The following is a 23,103-nucleotide window of genomic DNA, read 5'->3' as shown; positions in this document are numbered from 1 at the left end:
ACCCAGGTGTGTAGATGTGTGACACTCATTGTTCAAACAATGGCTTAATAGCTCTAAATCACTAGTTTTGGCTTTAGCCTTGGATTTTACCAGTGAAGACTGCATTTGTTGTTAAAAAGGATAAATCTCTGAACAACAATTTGGAACGTCCTGAAAAAGAAAGAAACCTCTGGTGTACTAAACAACATACAGAACAGGTCCATCAAGAAAAAACAACTGCAGCTGATAAACAGAAATGTAGAGGCCATACCCACAAGATGCAAAAACCAGGCTGAAATGGTCGTAGATGAGCCACAAAGGTTGAGTGTAAGGCTGAGACCAAGATTCACATCTGTCAAAGTGATGGAAAGACCAAAGTGTGGAGGAAGGCAGGATCTGCTCATGATCCAAACCATGCAAACTCATATGTAAAGCAGAGTGGAGGCAGTTTCATGGCTTGAACTTGCATGGCTGCTTCTGGAACAAGCTCTCTAATTTCTTTTGATAACTCACGACAGTAGCAGGAGAATTAATTCAAATGTTTTGTCTGCAAATTTTCAAGTGTCAAAACTAATCGGGATGACCTGTATCGTGCAGTTGCCAGCGTGCTAGAATCCAAAACACACTGCCCAATCAACACAAGACTTCATTATAGGGACAAAATGGAGGGTTTTAGATCGGCCAAGTCAATCATCTGACCTTAACCTAACTGAACATGCATTTCATCTGCCGAAGAGGAGACTGAAGGGAATAATTTCCCAAAATATAATCAAATTTTAATCTTAACCCCAAATGTCTTCAGTGTATGCGCGTAATTGCCATTCAAATACCTTTATATTTATCTTGTATATGCATATTTATAATACTGGTAACAGAGTTCTGTTTGACTCCTAGTATGGTAAAACTGCAACATTTTAACATTAACTGATTTATGACTTTACACTGAATAACTTATAATACCTTGCCCATCTTCCACTGTCTTGCTCCACCCTTCGACATAAAAAGAGGAGGGGGTGGAGCAGCAGAGTCTTGAGGCTGTGGTCACAGAGATTCAGCAGGCAGTGCTGGAGAGGAATAAACTACCAAAGGAGCTGACTGAACCCTTTTGCATCACAGATCTTGATCTTTTTCACTTTGACACCAGTAACGGAGAGGACAGCTGCTGCTGGAGATGACTGAAGATCCCTGCAGGAACAGTGTCCCTCTGCTTTGGGAACATTTCTCTGTCCTCAGAACTTAAATCAAACTTCCCAGTGACTCTTAAGAGGCAAAATATTATTGCAGGATTTTTACCTCAGTTAAGAGTAAGGTAAGTAAATGTTTAAAAAGCTGTGAGTGGAGAACATTTAATAACAGAGTTAGGGACTGTATACAAATTAATAATTGTGGCTATTCAGTGGAGGTGAACCTTGTTTTACTTTATTTCATTACTTTCCAAAAAAAAAAAAAGAAAAGAAAAAAAAGAAATTCAAGTCCCTCGAAGGGCCAATAATAATTTGCTCTCCTCTTGACTAACAAAAATTGCAACACCCTCACTGCAACATGTCAAAACCATGTATTACTTAAAAACCAGTACAACTTGTTTAAACCTTTATATCTTAATGTAACTTCTACTGCAACGTCAGAGTAAACATGAATAAACCCCGATACTCAGACAGAAACTGAAAAGGTGCATGTATGTGAATAAGACACAAATAAATGTTGTTTATATACCAATAACAACTATAATTATTACATACAAAAGAATTAACTAAGAAAGTGAGTCTGATATCTGCGTGAGTTACAGTAATAAATCCAGGCTGTGAAGTTGTTTAAATGATATAATCTAGTGTATTATTATTACTGTTACATAACAGGTGTGCATAGAATAATTTCCTGCAAATTGCTTTTCAGGCGTATTCAAAGAGGATCAATTGTAATCCTGTGAAAAAAGAGATCTTTATAACCGAACTCCAGGATGAAGACTCATCTCCTCTGCTTTGAGCTACTCCTAGTGGTGGGTCACATAATCATAGCCAGTGGGCAGCTGGAGCCAAAACAACAAGTGCCCCAGAACCCCCTCACTGTTACTCAGAGACGTGGGCTCATAGAGAGGAATGTGCAGGGTCAGGTGAGGCCCAACAACACCATGCCCCTCCGCCGGCTACCTCCCATGTGCAGTGGACCCACAGAAATCCGAGATACTTTCAAGTACATCAACACCGTGGTGTCCTGCTTGGTGTTTGTTGTCGGCATTATTGGCAATTCCACTCTTCTGAGGATCATCTATAAGAATAAGTGCATGCGTAACGGGCCAAACATCCTGATCGGCAGCCTCGCACTGGGAGACCTGCTTCACATCATTATTGGCATTCCCATTAACGTTTACAAGGTGGGTCATGGTGCAGAATGTGGTTGACCACAAAGTCGCTAACATATAGGCCTCAATTTCTTGATGTATATAATACACTGTTGATTTTAGAGAGGTTGTGAGGTTGTGCAAATATTGACTATCTGATATTAAATTATTTACACGCTCTTTCCCAACATACATGCACATGCAAGCACACACAAACACACCCTAGAAAAGGGAGCTTCCAGGTAGTAATCACATGTTATTACTTTCCTGGATTCTGAGCCCCTCTAGATCCCCCTGTGTCTCTGGTATGTTATTTTTGGGCTGATTTTGTGGATGTGTGTGTACAGGTCTTTGTATGTTAGTGTGGACAAATTTCAGCTGGATACCATCATTATGAGGACATCTCAGCTATTCCTCACATCTTCAAAGGGCTGTTTGAGGGCTGACTCTTGGTTTGAGTTTCATTTTAGAATTATGTTTAGATAGGTCTGTAGGTAATGGTTTGGAGTTAGCAATTTAGTTGTGTTAGTTAAGCTTAGCTAAGAGGGAAAGGAAATCCATTATAAATGTGTGTGTGTGTGTGTGTGTGTGTGAGAGAGAAAGAGAGTGTGGAAACACAGAGACAGAGAACAGGAGAGAGAGAGAGAGTAATCGAAAGCATCTGTATATTTGGGTAAGGGGGCAAGCATGTTAAAACAACTGGTTGCAGTTGCATACCAAAGCAGAGACAGGAGACACAGGCTGCTGTAGGGAAATACAAGGTCACATATGATTGCAATATGATTACACATAGTCCAATCACCCATCCAAAACAGGCATGACTGGTCTAATATTGTACAGGTATAGCAGAGTTTTGTGGTTTCCTCAGGAGCTACAGTACTTCTCTGGGTTATGGTGCTTTGGGGGTCAAACAGAGGCCTTGCTGTGCTCTGAAGACCAAAACACAAAACCAGACAGAAAACAATAAGTTTAGGTTCCTGATCAATACTGGATATCTGAAGGTGGAAAAAAAAACAATATGTACAGAGGGTTGAGTAGAAGGTTTAATTACTGTTTGGTCAAAAAGAAAGTGCCTAAAATAAGCCCTTCTTAACTTGGTAATTTTATTCATCTGCACTTATTTTTCATTATTTTATCAATATTTAGCAGTTTCTGCTAATATTATTATCAAATTCACCGGTTTCCTTGTTCTTGTTCTATACTCTTCTCTTGTTCTATTTCATTTGTTTACAGCTCCACTCTGGAGAAAATGTTATGTGTCTTTTTCAACTAAAGTGTAAAAGCATTAATTAATGGTTAAAAACGCTATTTCTTTCTGTTTCATTTGGGTAGAGTTTAGGTCCAGCTGAAATATGATGCCACGTGAAGTGAAAAGTTCACCATCTTTCTCCAACACTGATATGGAGCCAGATAATTTGCTACTTACTTAACTCCCCAACATGGTTCAACCCATTCATCAATTGTCTGTCTCCTTCTATCTCCAGCTCCTGGCAGAAGACTGGCCGTTTGGGGTGACTCTCTGCAAGCTGGTGCCGTTTGTCCAGAAGGCCTCAGTGGGGATAACAGTGCTAAGTCTGTGTGCTTTGAGTATTGACAGGTAAACGCGGCCACAAGCAATGGACAACTCAAACTCTCACATTAGCTACTATTTTCTTGCCCTAACAACAATCAGGGATTACAGAATCACTGTCAGGGTAATGACTTTTGACCTGGCCTTTGACCTCCGTGCTACTGGCTGCTTTTAACTTCAGTAATGTAAATAAAGACAATTATTCTATTTGACTTGTGAACCTCACCTGAATATACCGGCAGCTACATTGTGAGCAGTGATTTCATGTTTTATATTTTTTATTAAAATTGATGATATATACCAACACTTTTAAAACTCACATGAGCGTAAAACTGGAAGGGTAAACAGCTGGTTTTAGGGAGCATTAGAGGCGCCGGTTTGCATACAGTCTGCTGGTTGTAGCTACATACAATACAGCATTTCTTCCACAGACATCAGATTAGTGTCAGTCTTCTTGGCTAATTTCTTAGCCATAAAGTCAATGAGCACCTTAAGTGAAATTAGTTCTTGAACTCATTGCACATGTACTGGATCTTCCAGGTATCGTGCCGTGGCCTCATGGAGTCGAGTCAAAGGGATTGGAGTACCAATGTGGGTGGCCCTCGAGATAGCAGTCATCTGGATATTGTCCGTCATTCTGGCTGTGCCAGAGGCAATAGCCTTCGACATGATCACAATGGACTACAAGGGAGAACATTTGCGGATCTGTTTGCTGCACCCAATGCAGAAGACTGACTTAATGAGAGTGAGTTGAAAAAACAGACCTTCACCAGATACCTCTAACTTAGTGCTGAGGAAAATCACACGTTGACACAGCTGTGCATGTTATAAACCTGCACATCTATATCGAATACAAACTGACATGTACAATCACACACAGATGCATGTGTGCACGTTGGCACACCACTGATTTATACAGGAGTGTATGTCCATACTTAAAATAAAAGTGCATACACTCTCTGTCATACTGTGAATACTTACTGTAGATCAGGGTTAGAAAGAGTTTACATTAAATGGAGCACTGTAAAGTAGGAAAGCCTGGTGTGCACATATGTATCACAGCAGTTATCTTGGCTGATAATATTGCAGTACATGCTTGCGTACTATCTGTGCATTCTGTGTTAACCTGTCTTCCATCAAGATTAAAATAAAATCAAGGGACCATTTCAATTCCACTGAGGTACTTTGATAAATTTATTTTGAAATGTAGTCATTAAATCTGAACTTCACTCACTTTGATATGTTTCACTTTCTGGTTTAACCCTGTCGTACAAATGTTTGCACTTAGTCCAATGCTGTTCCTGTATTTGACCTCTGCAGTTTTATAAATCAGCAAAGGACTGGTGGCTGTTCAGTGCATATTTCTGCCTGCCATTAGCCTGCACTGCTGTTTTCTACACACTGATGACCTGTGAGATGCTGAGAAAGAAGAACGGAGTCCAGATTGCTCTGAGTGATCACCTCAAACAGGTTCGGTGATGCCATTTATTTCATTTAACCTAGTTGTTATTTCTTTCTTACTGTCTTCTGGATTTAGAATTAGTGACAACATGTTGCCACAGTTATCACAGTGTCAACCTGTCCGTACAGTCCGTTTCTATACAGTGTGTGTTTTTGTGTGCGTTCAGCGGAGGGAGGTGGCAAAAACAGTCTTCTGCCTGGTTCTGGTCTTCGCTCTGTGCTGGCTCCCACTCCACCTCAGCCGGATCCTGAAGCTCACCATCTATGATGAGAGGGATCCAAACCGCTGTGAACTGCTCAGGTAGGGAGGAAATACGTTTCCCACAGTGCTTTAGTTGTTACACAACAATAAATAGCCTGTGGAACGGGAACCTGTGGAAGACTAACGTGCCTCTGTCACTGTCCCAGTTTCTTCTTGGTGTTGGACTACATTGGCATTAACATGGCATCGGTCAACTCCTGCATCAACCCCATCGCCCTCTACATGGTCAGCAAGCGCTTTAAGAATTGTTTCAGGGTAAGGTGCAAGTCTGACACAATGTCTCCTTCACTTTATTGCCCTCTGCTGACAGTAGTGTCAGCAGAGGGTTAGCTTATGTTAGCATTCATGCTGGCTAACTTTCAAAGCTAACCTAAAAGTGCCTACTTTCGCCACTAAATTGGGAGATCAATATGTCATTATCTTGAATGAAATCATTACGGTAACAAATGTGTGAGATGAGATGAGATGAGTTGTTTAGCAAAAGGTTATCTGACTACTTCTTGGCCAAGGGAAGCAACGACTCATGCTAAGCTAAGCTAATCAGATGCTGGCTCCAGCTCTGTGTTGAATGAGTGCGAGAGTCGTATCCAAACTCTCACGATGGGGCATTAGTGGATTTTTTTTTTATTTTGAACTATTCCGAACTATTGACTTAAGGCCAAAAATAATGCATCACTTCCCTTTTTTCTTTGATCAAGCTGTGATTACTATATACACACACTCTTCTTTTTCTCGCCAGCCTTCACCTTGCAATCTCTCACCACTTTTTTCCTGCTCTAGTCTTGCCTGTGCTGCTGGTGCCTACCGGCGGAGATGCTGATGGATGAAAAGCAGTCGTGCATGAAACTGAAAGTCACAGAGCGAGCTTCTGACCAGAGTAACTCCCGTATAACAAACAAATCTACTACAGCTTGAAGAGAGGGCCCACGAGTGAAAAAAGACTAAATTTGATGACAGAAAAACTAAATATTGAAACATGGATGACTGAATGTCGGTAAAGGCCCACTCATCTCAAACTTCAAATGAAGTCTCCTTCAACTGTTAACAGATGTTTCTTGGGAAATCAGCCATCACTGAAACTAACCTAGAGCGCTGCACACATCAGTGCAGTTAAATAAGCTGTATTCTTGATAACACGTGTGAAATGTGTGAAACATGCAAACTGGAGTTAATAACACCAAGTGTCACAAACTGACTGCGGGCGAGGTTCACAGCAAGTGGAAAATTGAGGGTCAGGGGTCAATTAGCAAAGAGAGCTCCTTGGGCTCGCAGCCAGGATAATGAATGTTACTCTGATGCAATGAATAAGTATTAAGTCCTGCATTGAATGGACTCTTTTTGAGAGCGATAGGCTTAACTACGTGTTGCTTTCACATTCTGCATCAGTTTGGAATTAATTAACTTTTAATCTAATGCTATAGTTTATGTTTTTTATACATATTTACTTTACCATGTACGTGTGTGTTGACATGTATAAACTGTCACATTAATGCATTAATATGTATTTCCTCTGTGTCATTCCTCTTTAGTTAATGAACTCCTGATGTGTGTTTTTAGCTATGTCACCATTCAGCTATTGTTCAATACTGTTTCTTTAACTGACTTGTTACCTCAGCTTGTATGACAAGAGGTCAGAAAAACTTTCTTTTTTCAATAAATAAAATAACTTTAATAAATTTTATAGCCATTCCTTAATCAGACATGTTAATAATCATTATGCCTGTTATGTTATTTTGTCCTGACTGAGTTCGTGTTGTTCTGCATGGGTGTTTACAACGTGCGTTTGATTTAAGTGTGATAGCAAGTGGCATCATGTGATGGTGAATGTTAAAACAGGCCATTCTTTATCTTTCTTTACATCCCCAGTTTTTTATCTCTCTCTCTCTCACACACACACACACACACTCACACACACACACAGCTCTGACCTGGGAATGTGTTCCTTCAGGCTAAACCAGTGTCACACATGTCACATTAGCTGTCATGGAAGCTCTCTGTCTTGTGATCTCTCACCACCCTTCCTCAACTCATCTCTTCACACACTCTTATCGCCTTCACTCTTTTCTTTGCTGTTTTTTTTTCTAGTCTTTTTTTTTAGCACTTCTCTGTCTCCTACCCTTGTTTCCCCTTTGCTTGTCTCTCTACATTCCTCTCTCCTGTAACCCTTCTAACTCTGTATTTTCAACAATTCACTGCAGTTTGACATTAAATCAACCCCGCTAGTGATATACTGTAAGCTGAAAGAAATCAAACCCACTGCATTTCTCCTTAAATTATTTCTGTATCTTCTCCTAACAAGGTTAAACTGATGTATCTGAATGTGGATAATGGCATTTACCCTCTACTGATATGATAGATTGTACTTCACAGTCACAAAAAGCTAAGTAAATGAATTTTCTTCAGTGAGCTACTTACTGAACAGTCTATAAATCAAAGTGTAATTAGCTGAGGGGCAATTTAGAATTTCATATTTTGCTCTACAAACTTGTGTTTTAAATTAAAATTGTTTATTTACTCAGGGAGCCGTGATTTATGGTGAGCTGCAGCAGTAAGAGTAGCTGTGCAGCTCTACAGTTTCTATCAGCCCTGTGTTGTGTTTGTATTAAATAATAGTTTAACACTTAATAACAATGTGCTTACTTTTTGGATTGACAACAGATCAAGACCATATCTGTGGTTGAATCATAAATATGATCATAGCAGCAAGTTAGCTTGACTTTCATTCTAGGGAGTATGAACTTGGAGTACAGACTCCCGAGGACGGGACATCCAAAGAGAAAAATCCCTGGGCCTGCAAAAGTAGTTCAACAACAGCTGGTTGAGAGCCGATCAGGATCATCTTGACAAATTTGATGACATGGTGATGACCTCTAAGTCGGAAAAACAACCAGTCATAACACAGCATGCACCTAAACATGCCTCAAGAACTATGGCTTCACCACAGCCAAGTGACGGTCGACTACTGTCGCCCTCATTAGTGTGGTGCTATTTGTCCCTGCTTCTAGTCTACTCTATGTTGAAGCTTTAGTTGTTCCTTTTACAGCACATACTGTACTGTGCTTTCTATCAACACAATTATGGAGAACAACCAGAGAAAGGCCTTCACAGTTCTGCCACTGCTCACATGCTGCAGCAGTCTGCTGTAGAGGTAATCAGTTTTACTGCTACTGGGAGCCAGAAAAGAAGAAATGAAAACCTGCAGCAGATGGATGTCAAAAGGTTAATGAGAGAAAGTGTCCTGTTTAGCAATAGAAACTACTGTAAACATCTGATAGACTCACCATGTTTGCTTGGCTGCGAGATTCTTTGCTCTCAACTAACTATTGTGGACTTTTTCCTTTCACGAACTCCACTGAACTCTGGATGGAACACACACCGTCTCTCATTTGATCACCGCAAACACACAAACAGACTCACACAGTTTGGTTTTTGCTTCCCCACAGCTCTGGTTGAGCTGGAGAGTTGATAGTTTTCTTTCTGGGTCTCAGGGGCCGGGGTGTGAATAGAGCTGGTTTGGCCCCCACACTGCTCTGTCTTTTTCTTTTCTTTTTTTTTTAAAGCATACTTTCACGCTTACCTACCTTTCTCATATTTACCCAAAACGTCCAGCAGGATGGTGTCGGCAAACTGCAACAAAACAATTAGTACTAACTGTATGAACATGATGTTTGACTTTACTCTCAAATATTTGAGAGGCTGTGCTTGCTCCGTTTCTCAACCTTTTGATGTTTGGCATCTGGGCTTTCAGCATTCAAGCTGATATACTGTAGGTGTAGCTGCTTCTCTCATCCCATGCCTTCCTCAACTTTATTTGGCTCTCGTCGTCTTTTGATCTCACCTGAATACACAGTCTGTCAGATACTGTAATAATTTAAAAGCATATGCACATGTCTTGACGTGAAAGACTTGTTGGCATCCTTCTTCATGTTTGAATATTTATTTTGGATTGATGCACAAAGAGGGGAGCTTTCAGTCTGGCATATCTTCTGCTAACGTTTGAGAAGAACAAAGAAAATATGCTTTCATTTGGAGTGAGAAAGGGTGTATGTCTGTTGCCTTTGTCTAGTTCAGCCATGGAAATAATTCAAGGTAGAAAAGTTCAAACTCACCCACACTAAGTCCCTTACACTGCCTATGAGAACACAAAACAAAAAGTATGTGAGGGGGAGTGTCTGTAGTAAGTTCATGTCTGACTGTGCATGTGAGTGTGCACGTGTATGAAATACCTGGTGTTTTTCTGTCTTTTTTTTTTTTTTTTGCTGTGCTGTTTTTGGTCACATACCACTGATACCGTTTTTAAATGACAAAAACACAGCTCATCACTCACTTACACAGATGCAGCAGTAGCTGCAGCAGTAGCTGCAGCAGAAGGTGAGCAGACGTTAGCAGCAGAAGGAATTCATTAGACTGACATGCCATAGACTCTGGAGCATTTCTTTCATCTGTTTCTCCCTTGGGCATCAGGGGACATTCAAACTGTGTGTGACAGTCCTGCACTCTGAGCGCACCCTTTATTGCTTGCCTGTCAATGTGATGAATCATCTATGGGGCCAGTGCACAAGATAAACAATAATTTAGGTCACTATTATAGACAAGAACGTCCACATATTTACTTGTAATAAGATGGAACCAATAAGAAAATTCTGAAAAATTCTGAGAATTCTGATTAACAAAAAACGGCCAAAAAAAGAGGGAAAAATAAGGGAGTGTATAAAAATTGATCATGTTCTAAAGGAGTGTTTAACTTGCAATTAAGAACTGCTGCAACAAATTTGTATATCATATCAACTGTTGGCAGAGCACTGTTAATATCTAATATGTTCCAATACACTGTACATGCTTATACAACCCAGATACAAACGGTCATTCTTTGTATATGGCAATAACATGTGATGTCCACATTCGGGGACAGTCAAAGCTACAATATGTCATTTCTGCTGGCGCTAGAATGATACTCAAAATCAATCCAGCCCTACTGCTTCCTGCTCCATTGCTGTATGGTCGTCTCTGCTGCGCTCTACTATGCTAAGCACAGACCTAACCTTTTCCAAATTACAAAAAGATGAATAGCAGCAAAAATGACTAAACTTACTAAGCTGCGCTGTGAGTTTGAACTTACCAGAGTCTACAGCAGCTCTCCAAGACATGTTTTGGAGCATAATTCCATTAAAATATATATCTAAAAGCAATGCACAAAATGCCTCAAGCACCAGTGTCAAAAGTGTCCATATATAGAAGTCAAATCAGGTCTGTGATGAACATGGTTCTGTTTTGATTATCTAAACTAAGAGGAAAATGTGCTTTTGTTGCCTCAAAAACCAACTCTCCAACAACTGTGGAGCTCATGCAACAGTGGAATTATACAGTGCGTAAAGTCTTGTTTCTATGGTTTTATATGTTGCCTTTGTTTAAAGATTAGTTGAATATGTTTTGAAGATAGTTTAACAATCAAATTAACAAAAAGAATGATTAGATTTAATACCACATTTAAAGACAGATGTCTCTAACAAGGTACAGTGCACAACAGCTCACTGACAGACTGGTTGAAAATATCTCATGATGACACAAGTGACGCTAAATCAGACAGATTTATTCTTATATTTACTACTTTGTGGCATGCTTTTTTGTAAAATTTGCTTTAGATGTTTATTGTAACTTTTAACTTAACAATAGTTACTACAGTAACTACATCTAACTATGTAACATAGTTAGACAACCAAGTCCCAGTAATTTGTGTACTGTGCCTAACCATTTCAGCTAATGACAGTATACTAAATGTATCTATACCTGGTTTTAAACACTGAATAAACACAAATACCTGAATCATGGGTGTGATTACCCATGATGATGTGATTTGCTTCTTTGAAAAAAAAAAAAAAAAAGAAGACATGGGAGGGAGTCAGTCTTAGTTTTGAGCCAAACCCGCAAATTCTTGCTGACTGCTGTTGCTAAAGTGAGACATATGAGAAAGGAATGATGGGGATGCTCGATTTATTCTGCCTTATAAATCCAAAGTCATCCCACTGATAAAGAACATACATATACATATATACATACAGTATATACATATACATATACACCTATATATATATATATATATACATATACATATACATATACATACATACATACATACATACATATATATATATATATATATATATATATAGTTCAAATTAGGGGTAGTTATGCAACCATTACAGCAGTGACAGGATACAGAGACAGCACAGCTGACTGAAGAAGGCCCTGTTCTCATGAGAGACATGATGATTTCCTAGAAACAGTCGTGACAGCGATCACACAGCCCGTACCAACTGCCTCAGTCTGACTGAGTAACACCCCCGGGAAGTTTACATTTCAGTTTTTATCCTCTTCCATTTGTTGTTTATTTTAAAAAACAGAGAGAGAAAATAAGTCGGTGAGAAGGATGGTTTAGACTTTGTGTTGTTGCAGAGTGTTGCCACTAGGGAGCATTAGGGACTGGATGAAGGACAGACCTGCGCTTCACTTTATGAGTCTATGCATCTGTCTGCGAGTTTTCCAGGACTTTTTGTCCATATTTCTTTTCTCTATTTCTCAGCCTATGTCTAGACTTGCCATATATATAAACATTAAATGTACAAGAGTTCAAACAGAGCGGGTTAGTTAGTTGAAGTAGACCTAATGATTTAATCCGACTTTTATGTCACACCTCCACCGACTATCTACCCTCATATAAACCACTTGGCTGTTAGCAGATCTGTTGCTTGGTTCGCTGCTGCTTTACATTGCAAATACGCCTGTGTTTACATTTGCTCCACACTGACAATGGTCACTATGGGTTACCTTGACTCACAACACAGGTAACCAATCACATCCCATGGGGTGGGGGGGAGCATGTCTCTGAAAAAAAAAAAAAGAGGAAGTGAGAACTCACAAGGACTAAAGGGAACTAGAAAAAAAACAAGACGATCTACACTGATCTTACGTCTGTGTGGCACCTTCCCTGGTGAATGGGAACCCACGAAAGGAAACTGATCCCAGGTCTGTGAGCAGATGAATGTTGTGCGTTTGCCAAAAGGGATAAGTACAATTTCCGTTTGTCTCTGGGATCCTCAAGACAGCTGCTGCTCTGCCACAACCAGGCACAAGTTGTAAACCTACGGTAAGCCTCAAGCTTCTATATTCTATATACCACACCTATTACTCTACCTAAGAGAAATACTGTACCTAAAACAACAAGAAGGACTGTTGGATTTTTGTGTGACTGTATGTTACATTACATGTGCTGAAGAGAAAGTGAAAGTATTTTTCTGACAATGTGTGAGTTTCTGACCAGAGCTGTTTAGTGCTGTATAAACACCCTGCCACAAAGTGTTTATTAAAAAATACCAGTTTATGATTTACTTGAAATGAGAGTAAAACCAAACACATGTGTATACATTGAGAAGGTCATAAAAACAGAGGTACGTTGTGACCGCCTCCTCCACTCCCTCCCTCTCTTTACACACAATTTTTCACTGTGTTCCTTTAACAAGACCCAGTTACCCTGAGCAACAAGACGGCCTTATCAGCCGTTCCCTCACTTGCCATTCTGTTATCAGCCTGGCCTAGTTCACATACACATACACACTCTGTGCCCCTTTCTGTCAAACACACTTGCGTTCTTCTATCTCGGTTGCTGACTCTCTCTCGCTCTCCCTCACGCACACATGAAAACTGGGGAATGAATGTTATGGGGGCTTATCAGTGTCCTTAGGGGCCTGGCAGCCACTTCACAGAGTCAGATCCCAGTACCAAGGCCACAGAGACAAACCTATGTGACCAGAGAGCTGATGAACAAAGCCTCTATGTTGTTAGAGAGTCTATAGAAGCAGCGGGCTGCAGGGCACGCCAACAATGAACATATGCACATGTAGAATTTAACAGCAGCTGCTAGTTGAAGGAAGGAAAGTGTCAAAAATACAGATACAGTCTGTTAGGCTATGACATCAGGTCAGTTCTCTTTTCTGCAAAAAATGTAAGCTGGATTCCTTATGCCGCAAGCAGCTGTGTACTACATTGAATACTACTAAAAGAAGCATGGCAGCTAGCCATACTATACTGCCAGAACTTGATTTTCAGGTTAGTGAAAGGTAGCTTTTAGCCAGCAGTAGTAGCATTTACTTTAATGTTGTACTTAAGCACAATTTAGAAATATTTTTACTGTATTTGGGTATTTCCATTTTCTCCTAATTTATACTATATAGACAAATATTGTAATTTTATTCCACTATGTTAAAATGATAACTTCTCAGAATTTGTTTTATAATACAGAATACAGCATAATAAGTAAATAAAACTTTATTGACCTCAGAGTGAAATTCACAAGCTCCCCAGTGTTTCTGCAATGTGGTATTACTATTTTTGCTTAAGTACATGAAATAAGTACTTTTTCAACCAGCGCAAGTTATTACGTGTTACAATGAACAAGCTTTTCGAGAAAGTAAAGTAAGAGTAGGTAAAAACTAAAATGCTTTGATTATTTTCTACAAAAACTATAGAAACTTGTGATACAAATATGAAAAAAGTCTAATTTCAGTTTACTAATTTATTCAAGATTCAAAAAAACTTTATTAATCCCAGAGGGAAATTGTTTTGCTTTATTACAGTTGTTCTCAACACAGACAGAAAGAAAGAGAACCACAACCAGGAATACTTAATAGCTAGTTAATCATTAAAAGCTAAGAACACCGGCAAATATTCAAATATATGAGGCTGAAACCAGTAAACATCTGACATTTTTTGCATGAAAATTTCAAATTTCCCAAAAGTTTTTAGCTAATTTCTATTGCAATCAAGCAGTGCATAAAAAAAGTGACAACTTCTTCTTAGACAGCTGTGAAGAGTATACTAGTCTCCGTTCCGCTCATGTCCTACATGAAATATCAAGCGCTTAATGACCGCAAAACATCAGAGGAAGTCGAAAATGAGAAGGCCATTGCTGCCAGAGCTGTTGGCAGCGGTTTGGCACAGAAACTCAGGAAGCGGTGCCTCCTAACATAGCTGTGCTTCCTGTGTGATAACTGACCCAAACATGTTGCCTCTTTCACACACGTAAAGACAAAGAAGAACACGCACATTCCCCCCCCCTGTGCTGGCAGCCACTGTATAAAACACTCACCAACCGAGAGACTATACAAAAGCTTGTTCAACCAAAACTGAGGATTAATAGGATTAAAATGTAGGAGCCCAGTGATTAAAATTAATACCTTGGGAGCGATTTGTTCACAGTGTGAGATCCATTGTGCACAAAACCTAAATGCTGGCGTGATCTTCGACAGAGTGGGGCTGAAGGTAAGTGCAGGTATGCCAACAGTGTTTACAGCTTAAATGTGACACTTGTGAGGGGGAAGCTACTGTACAGCAGCACCAGGAGAGAATAAACCTACTACATTTCTACTTTGACCTCAGAATAACTTAAACATGGGGGACGGAGGCGTGCGGATGGTCTGGGTACTCCTCCAAAGTAGGGAAATATGAGACAGGAGACTGAGCGATTAGGAGAAATTAACAGTAACTTGATGGCCTGAGGACAGAAGAGGAGGCACAGAAAAACAAATGAAGAGGAGAGACTGAGGGGGAGTCGAGGAGAGGAACTGGTTTTCTGGTTTTGTTCTGAATGTCCCTTTCAGAGTCACGCTGTAAGGAATGTCCTGAAACCTTAAACATTGTGCAAAGACATGATGTTAAAGTTCTACACCAGCAGCCTCCCCCCACTCATACTAAACACACACACTGTGTGCGCATTGCAAGCGCTTCCTTCCTGTTGATGGTTTAGCCTCTTTTAGAAGCAAGATAAGCGCAAAAAATATGTTTATCTGTGAAAAAGAGAAGTGACTCACTGTTATCTCTGCACCTATGGTTGTGTCACAATGACCACTTTTCTTTATTTGGACATTTTACTAAAAAGTCTACCAACTGCTCGACACCCGTCTTTCAACCCAGGTGTGGTGTTCTCTCTCTGTGTGTTTTTGTCTCTAACGGCTCTCATCCCCTCACACACACGTGCCCTCATTTCTCTTCTCTGGCAGGTTCAGTCAGACCACAGGACAGTTTAGCAGCCCCACTTCCTCATCGAGAGCTGCAGCCGAGCGAGCACACATGAGTTTCCTGTGACGCCTCTGTGTCTCTGGTCAATTAGTTTACTCACATCACTCTTTCACTGTTGAGTTACCCTGCATGGAGAGGCATCAACATTCTTCATATCCACGGAGAAGCTCTCTGGTAGATCTACGCTGACCGTCATCGGAAGATTTGCCTCAAAAACAGTACCTGTCTGGACAAAAAAATAAATTATTATTCAGTTATTAACAGTCTTCAGAGAAATGCTGTGATGCAGTTTTCACACAGTTAAGGTTTTGTGTGATAGCGATATTCAGCCATGCTACAGCAGTCAGAGCTTATCTTCGACTTTGCCAGTGACCATGTTAATATGTCACAGGTGAGTACAAGCTGTATCTTTGTGGATGTTGGCCTAATGCTGCAAGACTAATTTTTAATGTGACAATAAAGAGGAATCTCATCTGATAATGTTGAAACCCAGTTGAGGCGGCAAAACTGATGTAATCTAATCTCCTTTTCTTTGCCTCTGCTGCAGCTGGGGGGTCACTCTGATTACCCTGCGGTGATCGTGGAGCAGGTCCCCCACTCGCACCTGCTCTCATATTCAGGTCTGGTGTCACACTTACAAACAGAGGAGGATCACCAGCAGCTGCTCAAAGGTCAGTGAATGCAACACACGCGCAGGCACCTGCCACTGTCACGACTGGAGCTCACCTGCAATCAGCCGGATCACACTAATGATGAAGAAACGGCGCCGGATCACACTAATGATGAAGAAACGGCGCCGGATCACACTAATGATGAAGAAACGGCGCCGGACTCGTTCTGTTTGTTCGGTTTTTATCAAATTCAAACGCATCCCGGCTTTTTAAGAGCGCCTGAGGTCGCGCATGCGCACTCGCCTCCCTCGAACATGGACCACCCTCCGCAAAAATTCAGGAAGTTAAACAAAACATTCCTGGTTTGTGTCGGGGAAAGACCCCTAATGACTCAAATTAGGATGTAGACGTGGTCGGTCCTGGCTGCAGCACGTATGCTATAGCTTGTTTCTGACCAGTGCTGGGGATTAAAAGTAAGTTACATCGCTGTAACGGCGTGTTTTTCCGACGTTATACTAGCCCGAGGAAGCAGTTAAAGTTGAGGATGGCATGGCGTGGCTCAGTTAACTCGGCTAACAGCAGCAAAGCAGCACTTACAGTCACATATGGACCATTTACTTCATTGTTACAGCAGTTTTGGGACAGCAGCCTACCTGCCGTGTTTCTTTAGACAGTTTGCAGTTTGTGCTCGTAGGTCGGCGGGTGGTTTTGTCGGCGGCGTGAAGCGTTCGAGCTCACGACAAACAGCTTTTAGCTAGCAGATGGTTTCTAGCTTCACAGCCTTTTCACTTTAGTTGCTGCATTACAAAGCTACACCTCTTTAATAGTATTTGCCTCGAGTACGTATGTGTGGCAAGATGTGATAAATTATAAAAGTCCATAGCTGTCCACGTTGTGTGGAAGTAACAGCGTTGTGACCTCCCTAAAGTTTCATTCATAATTTAATATTATATGTGTGCTGGTTTTTTGTGGGTCAAGTGGATAAAGTGAGGCAAACAATAGCACTTTTGGCACCAAATGCAAATAATACAATTGTTAGTAAATGATTCCCTGAATACAATATTTAGTTTAATTGTTACTAATCTATAAATTAATTAAATTAATAAAATGTCATTTCACCCACATAATAATAAAGCTACTTTATTGCCTACCTCCAAGGAAATGGTTCTCACATGAGAAGTTGCGTAAGAGAAATTATGGTTTGCTAACATAAATTAATAATATCCATAAATTGATGAGAGAATCAATGCACAAACATGATATCAAGTTGATGTGCTTCTGATGGGTTTCTGTAACCTTCTAGCTGCTATAGGACTGTTGCATGCCACACAGTATAGTTTTTCTGTTGCTGCACCGTAACACCAAATGTGTGGATTAAGAGTGTGATAGATGAAATCACGTACTCGCAACTGCAATGCAAACTTTATCGAACCCACTTGGCCTGTAAGCTGAAACATCTAAGTGAGTGCTAAGTTGTGCCAGAGTTTGCTCATTTTCATCTGTTGTCCATCAGCATATAGAAATGATTCTTCTTTGTGTTCGTAGACAAAGACGGCCCATTCTTGTTTTTGTGGTCAAGTGTTATTGAAAAGTTCCAGGAAAACCTGTCCTATCAGTGTACACTGAAGGGGCATCTGAGCCCATCTGATAGGGCTGTGGGGCTAATAGCAGATATAGAAACCTGTAAACCACTGCTTCAGTGGTGTCTGGCCATGTAGATAGTATGTCTGAGATATCTGTGGCTTAAATGTCTTTGTTATAATGGTGCCTTTTTCATCCTGATAACTGTGGTGGCTTGGTTCTACCTGCTCAAAAGTATCTTTGTATGTTACTCTGTCATCTGTAGTGGAGCCATGTGAAAGCGGAGAGGAAGAGACCATGGAGACACTTGTTGCTGCTGACTCACTTCTCAACATGGACTGCCCTGACGCACTCTCCCTTGAACAACACTACTGTAAGCACACACACCTGCGTTAACACTACTGACATGCACACTAACAGAGTGAAGATGCCCTAGTAAAACCTTACTCCCTCTGTTTTTTGATGTAGGATATGTTTGACCACAATAAGTTATTTTTAGACATGGTGGTCACAGTGCTGTTCTCTTTTATTAAATCTGTTTATGCCCCCCTGCAGCCCAGACCTATTTAGCATCACTGGGTGATGTCATCACAAGTCCTGTTACCCAGGTGACTGTGTCAGCAGAGGGGATTGTGGGAGCTGTTGACCAGTCACAGTGGCAGTTGTTGCACACAAAGAAGCCTGCAGCACAGCTGCAGTCCAGAAAGAGAGGTCTGTCACTTATTTATCAGCTTATGTGAAACTAAATTATGGATTGTGTGATTATATTAAATATCTGGTGTTTTTATTCTTCGTCTACACAGGTAGAAAATCTCGACATCGGAGGGCAGAGTCTCCTACACCAGACATTATAGTGAAAAAGGACAAATACAACAAAGGTATTGTTACACATAACTAAATTAGTTAATCTGCTGTCGACCAGTATCACACCCTCACACTTCTCATGTCACAATAAGTCTCACTCACTTGCAAAATATAGAAACATTTCATAATTACTTTCAGTACAGAAGAAAATAATTTAAACATGAATATGAAGGCTAAAGCAGTAGACTATACAGAGTTAAAAAAAAAGTGCAATCCAGTTTGTCTCTGGAAGAGCAGCAGTAATAGATCTCAAACTGAATCAGATGGACAGTTAAAAAACAGAATTCATAAACTCTAACTTTTGGATATTTTTTTGTCAGATATTTCTTAAATGCTTTTGAGAAAGGAGGTCGATTACAATAATGATCGATTGACAATGAATTATTGTTCAGCAAAAACAGTTTTGTAATTGTCCTGTTATGTGAATGAAACATACAGTAACTAGCTACTGTATCCAACAGACCAAAAGCCATCACTTTAGTAGGTAAATTAAATCAGAAATGATACATATTCAATGTATAAAAGGGCCTTTAAATAATTAAATGGGATATGTCTTTTTAATGACATTGCTTTTACAAAAGTAATTTTGCTGTGTTTGTCCTTCAGGAGGAAACACACTGTATCTGTGGCAGTTCTTAATGGAGTTGCTGCAGGATCGACAGGTCTGCCCTCGGTACATCAAATGGACTAATCCCCATGAAGGGATCTTCAAGTTGGTCAACTCAAAAGCAGTGGCCAGACTATGGGGCAAACACAAGAACAAACCAGATATGAATTATGAAACAATGGGCAGAGCACTCAGGTACACAACACTCAAATTACAACATAACATGCTCACATATTGAATATTCATCTCTTAAGACATCGGATTAGCTGTGTTTCACAGATGCAATCCATCTTAGAAATCAGCGTTTCTATGAGCACATTGAGCTACAATAAACTGTATAACTTAAACTAACTGTAGCATGAGACTAGAAATCAATCTGCTTTGGTAGTCCCAGCACTCCCTCTCTCTGCTCTATCATTGCTATAAAATTACAATAAACCAGAATTGCTCCAAAACTAACCAATCAAGCAGAAGTAATTGCAACTCCCACATTGATTGTTAGGGCAAACCTAGCTCAAAACCATTCATAAGTGAATATCTCTGCACCGTTGTCAGACTTAGAGCGTGTATATAGTAAAATAAATATTCAGTAAATGAGTCTTTGCATGAGCATGTTGATCTTAATTTTTTGTTTTCGTTGCTGGCTATAATACTAAATGCCTAATGAACATGGTACGTTTAATTGCATGCAAGACGCTGCTATATATTAAAAAATATGCAAACCACAAAGAGGAAACAAAAAACCCACTACGGAAAAGGATAATGGCTTTAACTACTAAAAACAAACTAGTAGTCAACACCGTTTTCATTAATATTACGTTGGCAGATGAAAATTAGTCGGTGAATACAAAATAAATGACGCAATTAATAATTAAAAATAATAACTTATTTTTTGTTTAATAATTTAAATTCTATCCTTCACTCAGGGATCATGATACGTATAATATAGACCTTCCAAAAGACAAAAACAAAAATACTAGAAAATGGGTCCTGCTGTTTCTTAACGTAATCTACAATCTAATCTACGATTGTTTGTATAAAATTATTATAGATTAATGAAAAGAGTGCTCTGATTAAATTCTGATGAAATATAGTCTCTTGGTTTGTTATTTTTCTCAGCTGGATCTGTTTTCATGCAGGTACTACTACCAGAGAGGCATTCTGAATAAGGTCGAAGGCCAGCGTCTGGTCTACCAGTTCACCTCTCTACCCAAAGATATGATTTATATCACAGATGGAGACGGGTCCAAAGAGGAAGAAGATGATGATCACGATGAGAATAGTGGCAATGATGAAGATATGAGTGAGGAGTCTGACAGCACAATAGCTTCTAGTGACCATTCGGCAGAGGACGAAGATTTACACCCACCCCAGAAGAAGTTGTCATCAAGCTCTGTCCGAACCTCGGCTGCCCATCGAGCCAGGCCAGCTCAGAGGCCCTCAGGCCAGCGTGAAACAGTGCTGCGGCCTGCCAGCTCCAGCCTGATCCAGGAGCAGCACTTGCCTATTGTGTCTGCTGAGATGCTGCGGACTCTGCAGAACCTGCAGAAGATCCAGTCCCTGCAGCCCACGGGACATGCCTCTGTTTTTAAAACGGCTCAGCTGCTTGGCAGCCTGTGTGAACGACAGGCTGCTGCTGAGGTGGCTGTAGACAGTAAAGGTACACAGGAGACACTCGACAAAAAGTCCCACAGAGGGCAGAAAACTTCCCAAGTAGCCGCTCCACGGCTGGTGTCGCTAACTAGCTCCGACCAATAAAACACACCAATCCACCCTAAAACACAAACACGTATCTTCACTCCACTGACTCAGGACCAGTTACAGAGTTACAGAGCTACACATTTGGGCATATATGTCCATAAGTGGGATTATTGATCTAGGATTATTTGTGTATTTTAGATTATATTATAAATGGTGAAAAAATAATCCTACATCAGTACATCCTCAGTGGCATCTGAGTTGGTAGTCATCTTACCTTCTCAGTAGAGATAGGCTATAAAAGCTCCTTTATCTCAGCCTTCGGTCTCTCTTTGTATCCATCAGCTGTACAAGACACCAAAGACAGACATGCACTGGAATCTACAGCCTCTCTGCACCTTCTGCTTGCACTTCAGCTCCAGTGTAATGGAGTTAATTATCTGATCAGCACACTGTGCTCTCTTTCTCTGCCTTAACTATTGCGTGCTCTTTCTCATGTTTTTTTCTTTTTTTGTTGTTGTTTTGTTTTGTTTCTATTACATGCTGAAACATTCCTCTGCCTTTAAAGTGACTTTGCACTACTGTTTAACCCCTGCTGTATGCCTCTTCTCTTAAGTGCCTGAAGATCTCCGACCACTCTGTCCCTGCTTCCTCTGTTCCTGGTAATCATGAGGTTATTGAGGGAAAACATTCCAATTTTTTTTAAGATTACTGAATTATGTTTGTATTGTGAAATGTTAAAACAAGGGATCACTGTTATTTCTAGAACAGACTTTAGCACTGCTGCTGTTTATAGTTGATGTATCTATACAGTGGACCTTCCTTTTGTTGACAATCACCAATTAAATGGTCTTGTATTCTTTTATTTTGCTACAGTGCCTCCTGTAGAGTAGCCTTACTGCTATGCACACATTTTGTTTAGTTATTACACTTATATTAATTCATATATGGTCTTCTAAGGCTGATATGTTTGTGTATTGTGTGTTATATACTGTACGTCTGTGAACATGCTTGACTTTGTGCATTGTTGCCATTTTCTCCCTCAGGTTCATGAACATTTTTGCTGCACAGACTATATACTCTATGCAAGGAGTAAAACTGCTGGCCCTTTGTAATTGCATATTGCTAAGTTCAGTGTTGTGTCTTCAGTTGATATTAGTTTAGCCTTGCAAAACCTGCCTCCAAAGTTCACCACACTCCAAATGAAAATTGTATGATTGCTTTAGCGAGGCTAAACATGGTTAGATGTTTAGAACCGTGCCTTTGCCCCCAGGGAACCCTTATGCAAAATGGTTTTCACTTTTATTTTGAAATCCCCTTGCTTTGCTTTATCTGGAAGTCTCTTGATACTGTAAATTTTAGTGATATGGATTAATAAGGTTGTTGCAGAGAGAGAGGTGGGGTTTCTCTTGCTATTTTCTTTGTATGTGTGTGTATGCTTTCATGCAACCCAGAGGTTTTGAAAAGATAATGGTCTCTGATGCGGAATAAACTTAATTTTGCTATCGTCTGTATTAACTTTATCCATACTCATTTATTCTCCTGCATTGAATTTACAAACATCAGTGATGCAGAGGCGACAGAAGTACACAATGTGGAATTCCAAGGACCATATAAAAATGTATATCAAGAAGAAAACTGCAAGGTAGTAGTAATAAAATGTATATTCAAACCTGAAACTTGAGGTTGTTTACATCTGCTTCATGTATAAGGTTTCTGCAGAAGGCCTTAATTCTGAGAATTTCATTTGCAAAATCATTAAACATTTAATTTCTCCTTTTCACAAAAGTACGCTTGGTAGCAATAAAAAAAGAAGGAAACACCAGTGAAACCAAACTTTAACAGAAGAGATCACTTATTGTAAACTTTCACATTTGTGCTGTCAATTGCTAACTTTTAAAGATGAAAAATATTCCTGATGAAAACAATTGCAGCTGGTAGTTGAAAGTACATTTATGGATTCAAATATTATTTATTTATGCTACTTGATAATTCCACTACACTGTCTGTCAATTTTTACTCCACAATACTTATTTGACAGCTGTAGTTGCTACTTTCTGT

The 23,103-nt window shown here is 40.0% G+C and overlaps 2 protein-coding genes across 4 annotated transcripts; both read left to right on the top strand.

Annotated features, from left to right (window-relative positions):
* The first annotated feature begins 1,029 nt into the window (after positions 1-1,029).
* Positions 1,030-7,271, top strand: ednrba (endothelin receptor Ba). The gene is made up of 8 exons (XM_026374122.1): positions 1,030-1,288; positions 1,873-2,350; positions 3,802-3,914; positions 4,428-4,632; positions 5,208-5,357; positions 5,516-5,649; positions 5,757-5,865; positions 6,391-7,271. The coding sequence occupies exons 2-8, from the start codon at positions 1,937-1,939 to the stop codon at positions 6,523-6,525; spliced, it is 1,260 nt and encodes a 419-aa protein (XP_026229907.1). The 5' UTR covers positions 1,030-1,288; positions 1,873-1,936; the 3' UTR covers positions 6,526-7,271.
* Positions 7,272-12,526: 5,255 nt separating this feature from the next.
* LOC113171630 (ETS-related transcription factor Elf-1-like) lies at positions 12,527-22,556 on the top strand. 3 transcript variants are annotated; one of them, XM_026374119.2, is made up of 8 exons: positions 12,527-12,754; positions 15,663-16,072; positions 16,229-16,352; positions 18,139-18,246; positions 18,429-18,584; positions 18,677-18,751; positions 19,344-19,539; positions 20,484-22,556. In XM_026374119.2, exons 2-8 carry the CDS (start codon positions 16,013-16,015, stop codon positions 21,100-21,102), a joined length of 1,338 nt encoding a protein of 445 aa, XP_026229904.1. In that variant the 5' UTR covers positions 12,527-12,754; positions 15,663-16,012; the 3' UTR covers positions 21,103-22,556. The 3 variants fall into 3 exon arrangements, with proteins under 3 accessions (XP_026229904.1, XP_026229905.1, XP_026229906.1); XM_026374120.2 differs by lacking the exon at positions 12,527-12,754 and adding an exon at positions 12,774-14,925; XM_026374121.2 differs by lacking the exons at positions 12,527-12,754; positions 15,663-16,072; positions 16,229-16,352 and adding an exon at positions 16,434-16,765.
* The last annotated feature ends 547 nt before the right edge of the window (positions 22,557-23,103 follow it).

Source organism: Anabas testudineus, chromosome 17 (genome assembly GCF_900324465.2).
Source record: "Anabas testudineus chromosome 17, fAnaTes1.2, whole genome shotgun sequence".
Classification (NCBI taxonomy): Eukaryota; Metazoa; Chordata; class Actinopteri; order Anabantiformes; family Anabantidae; genus Anabas; species Anabas testudineus.
This window is presented reverse-complemented; position numbering and strand designations above follow the sequence as displayed.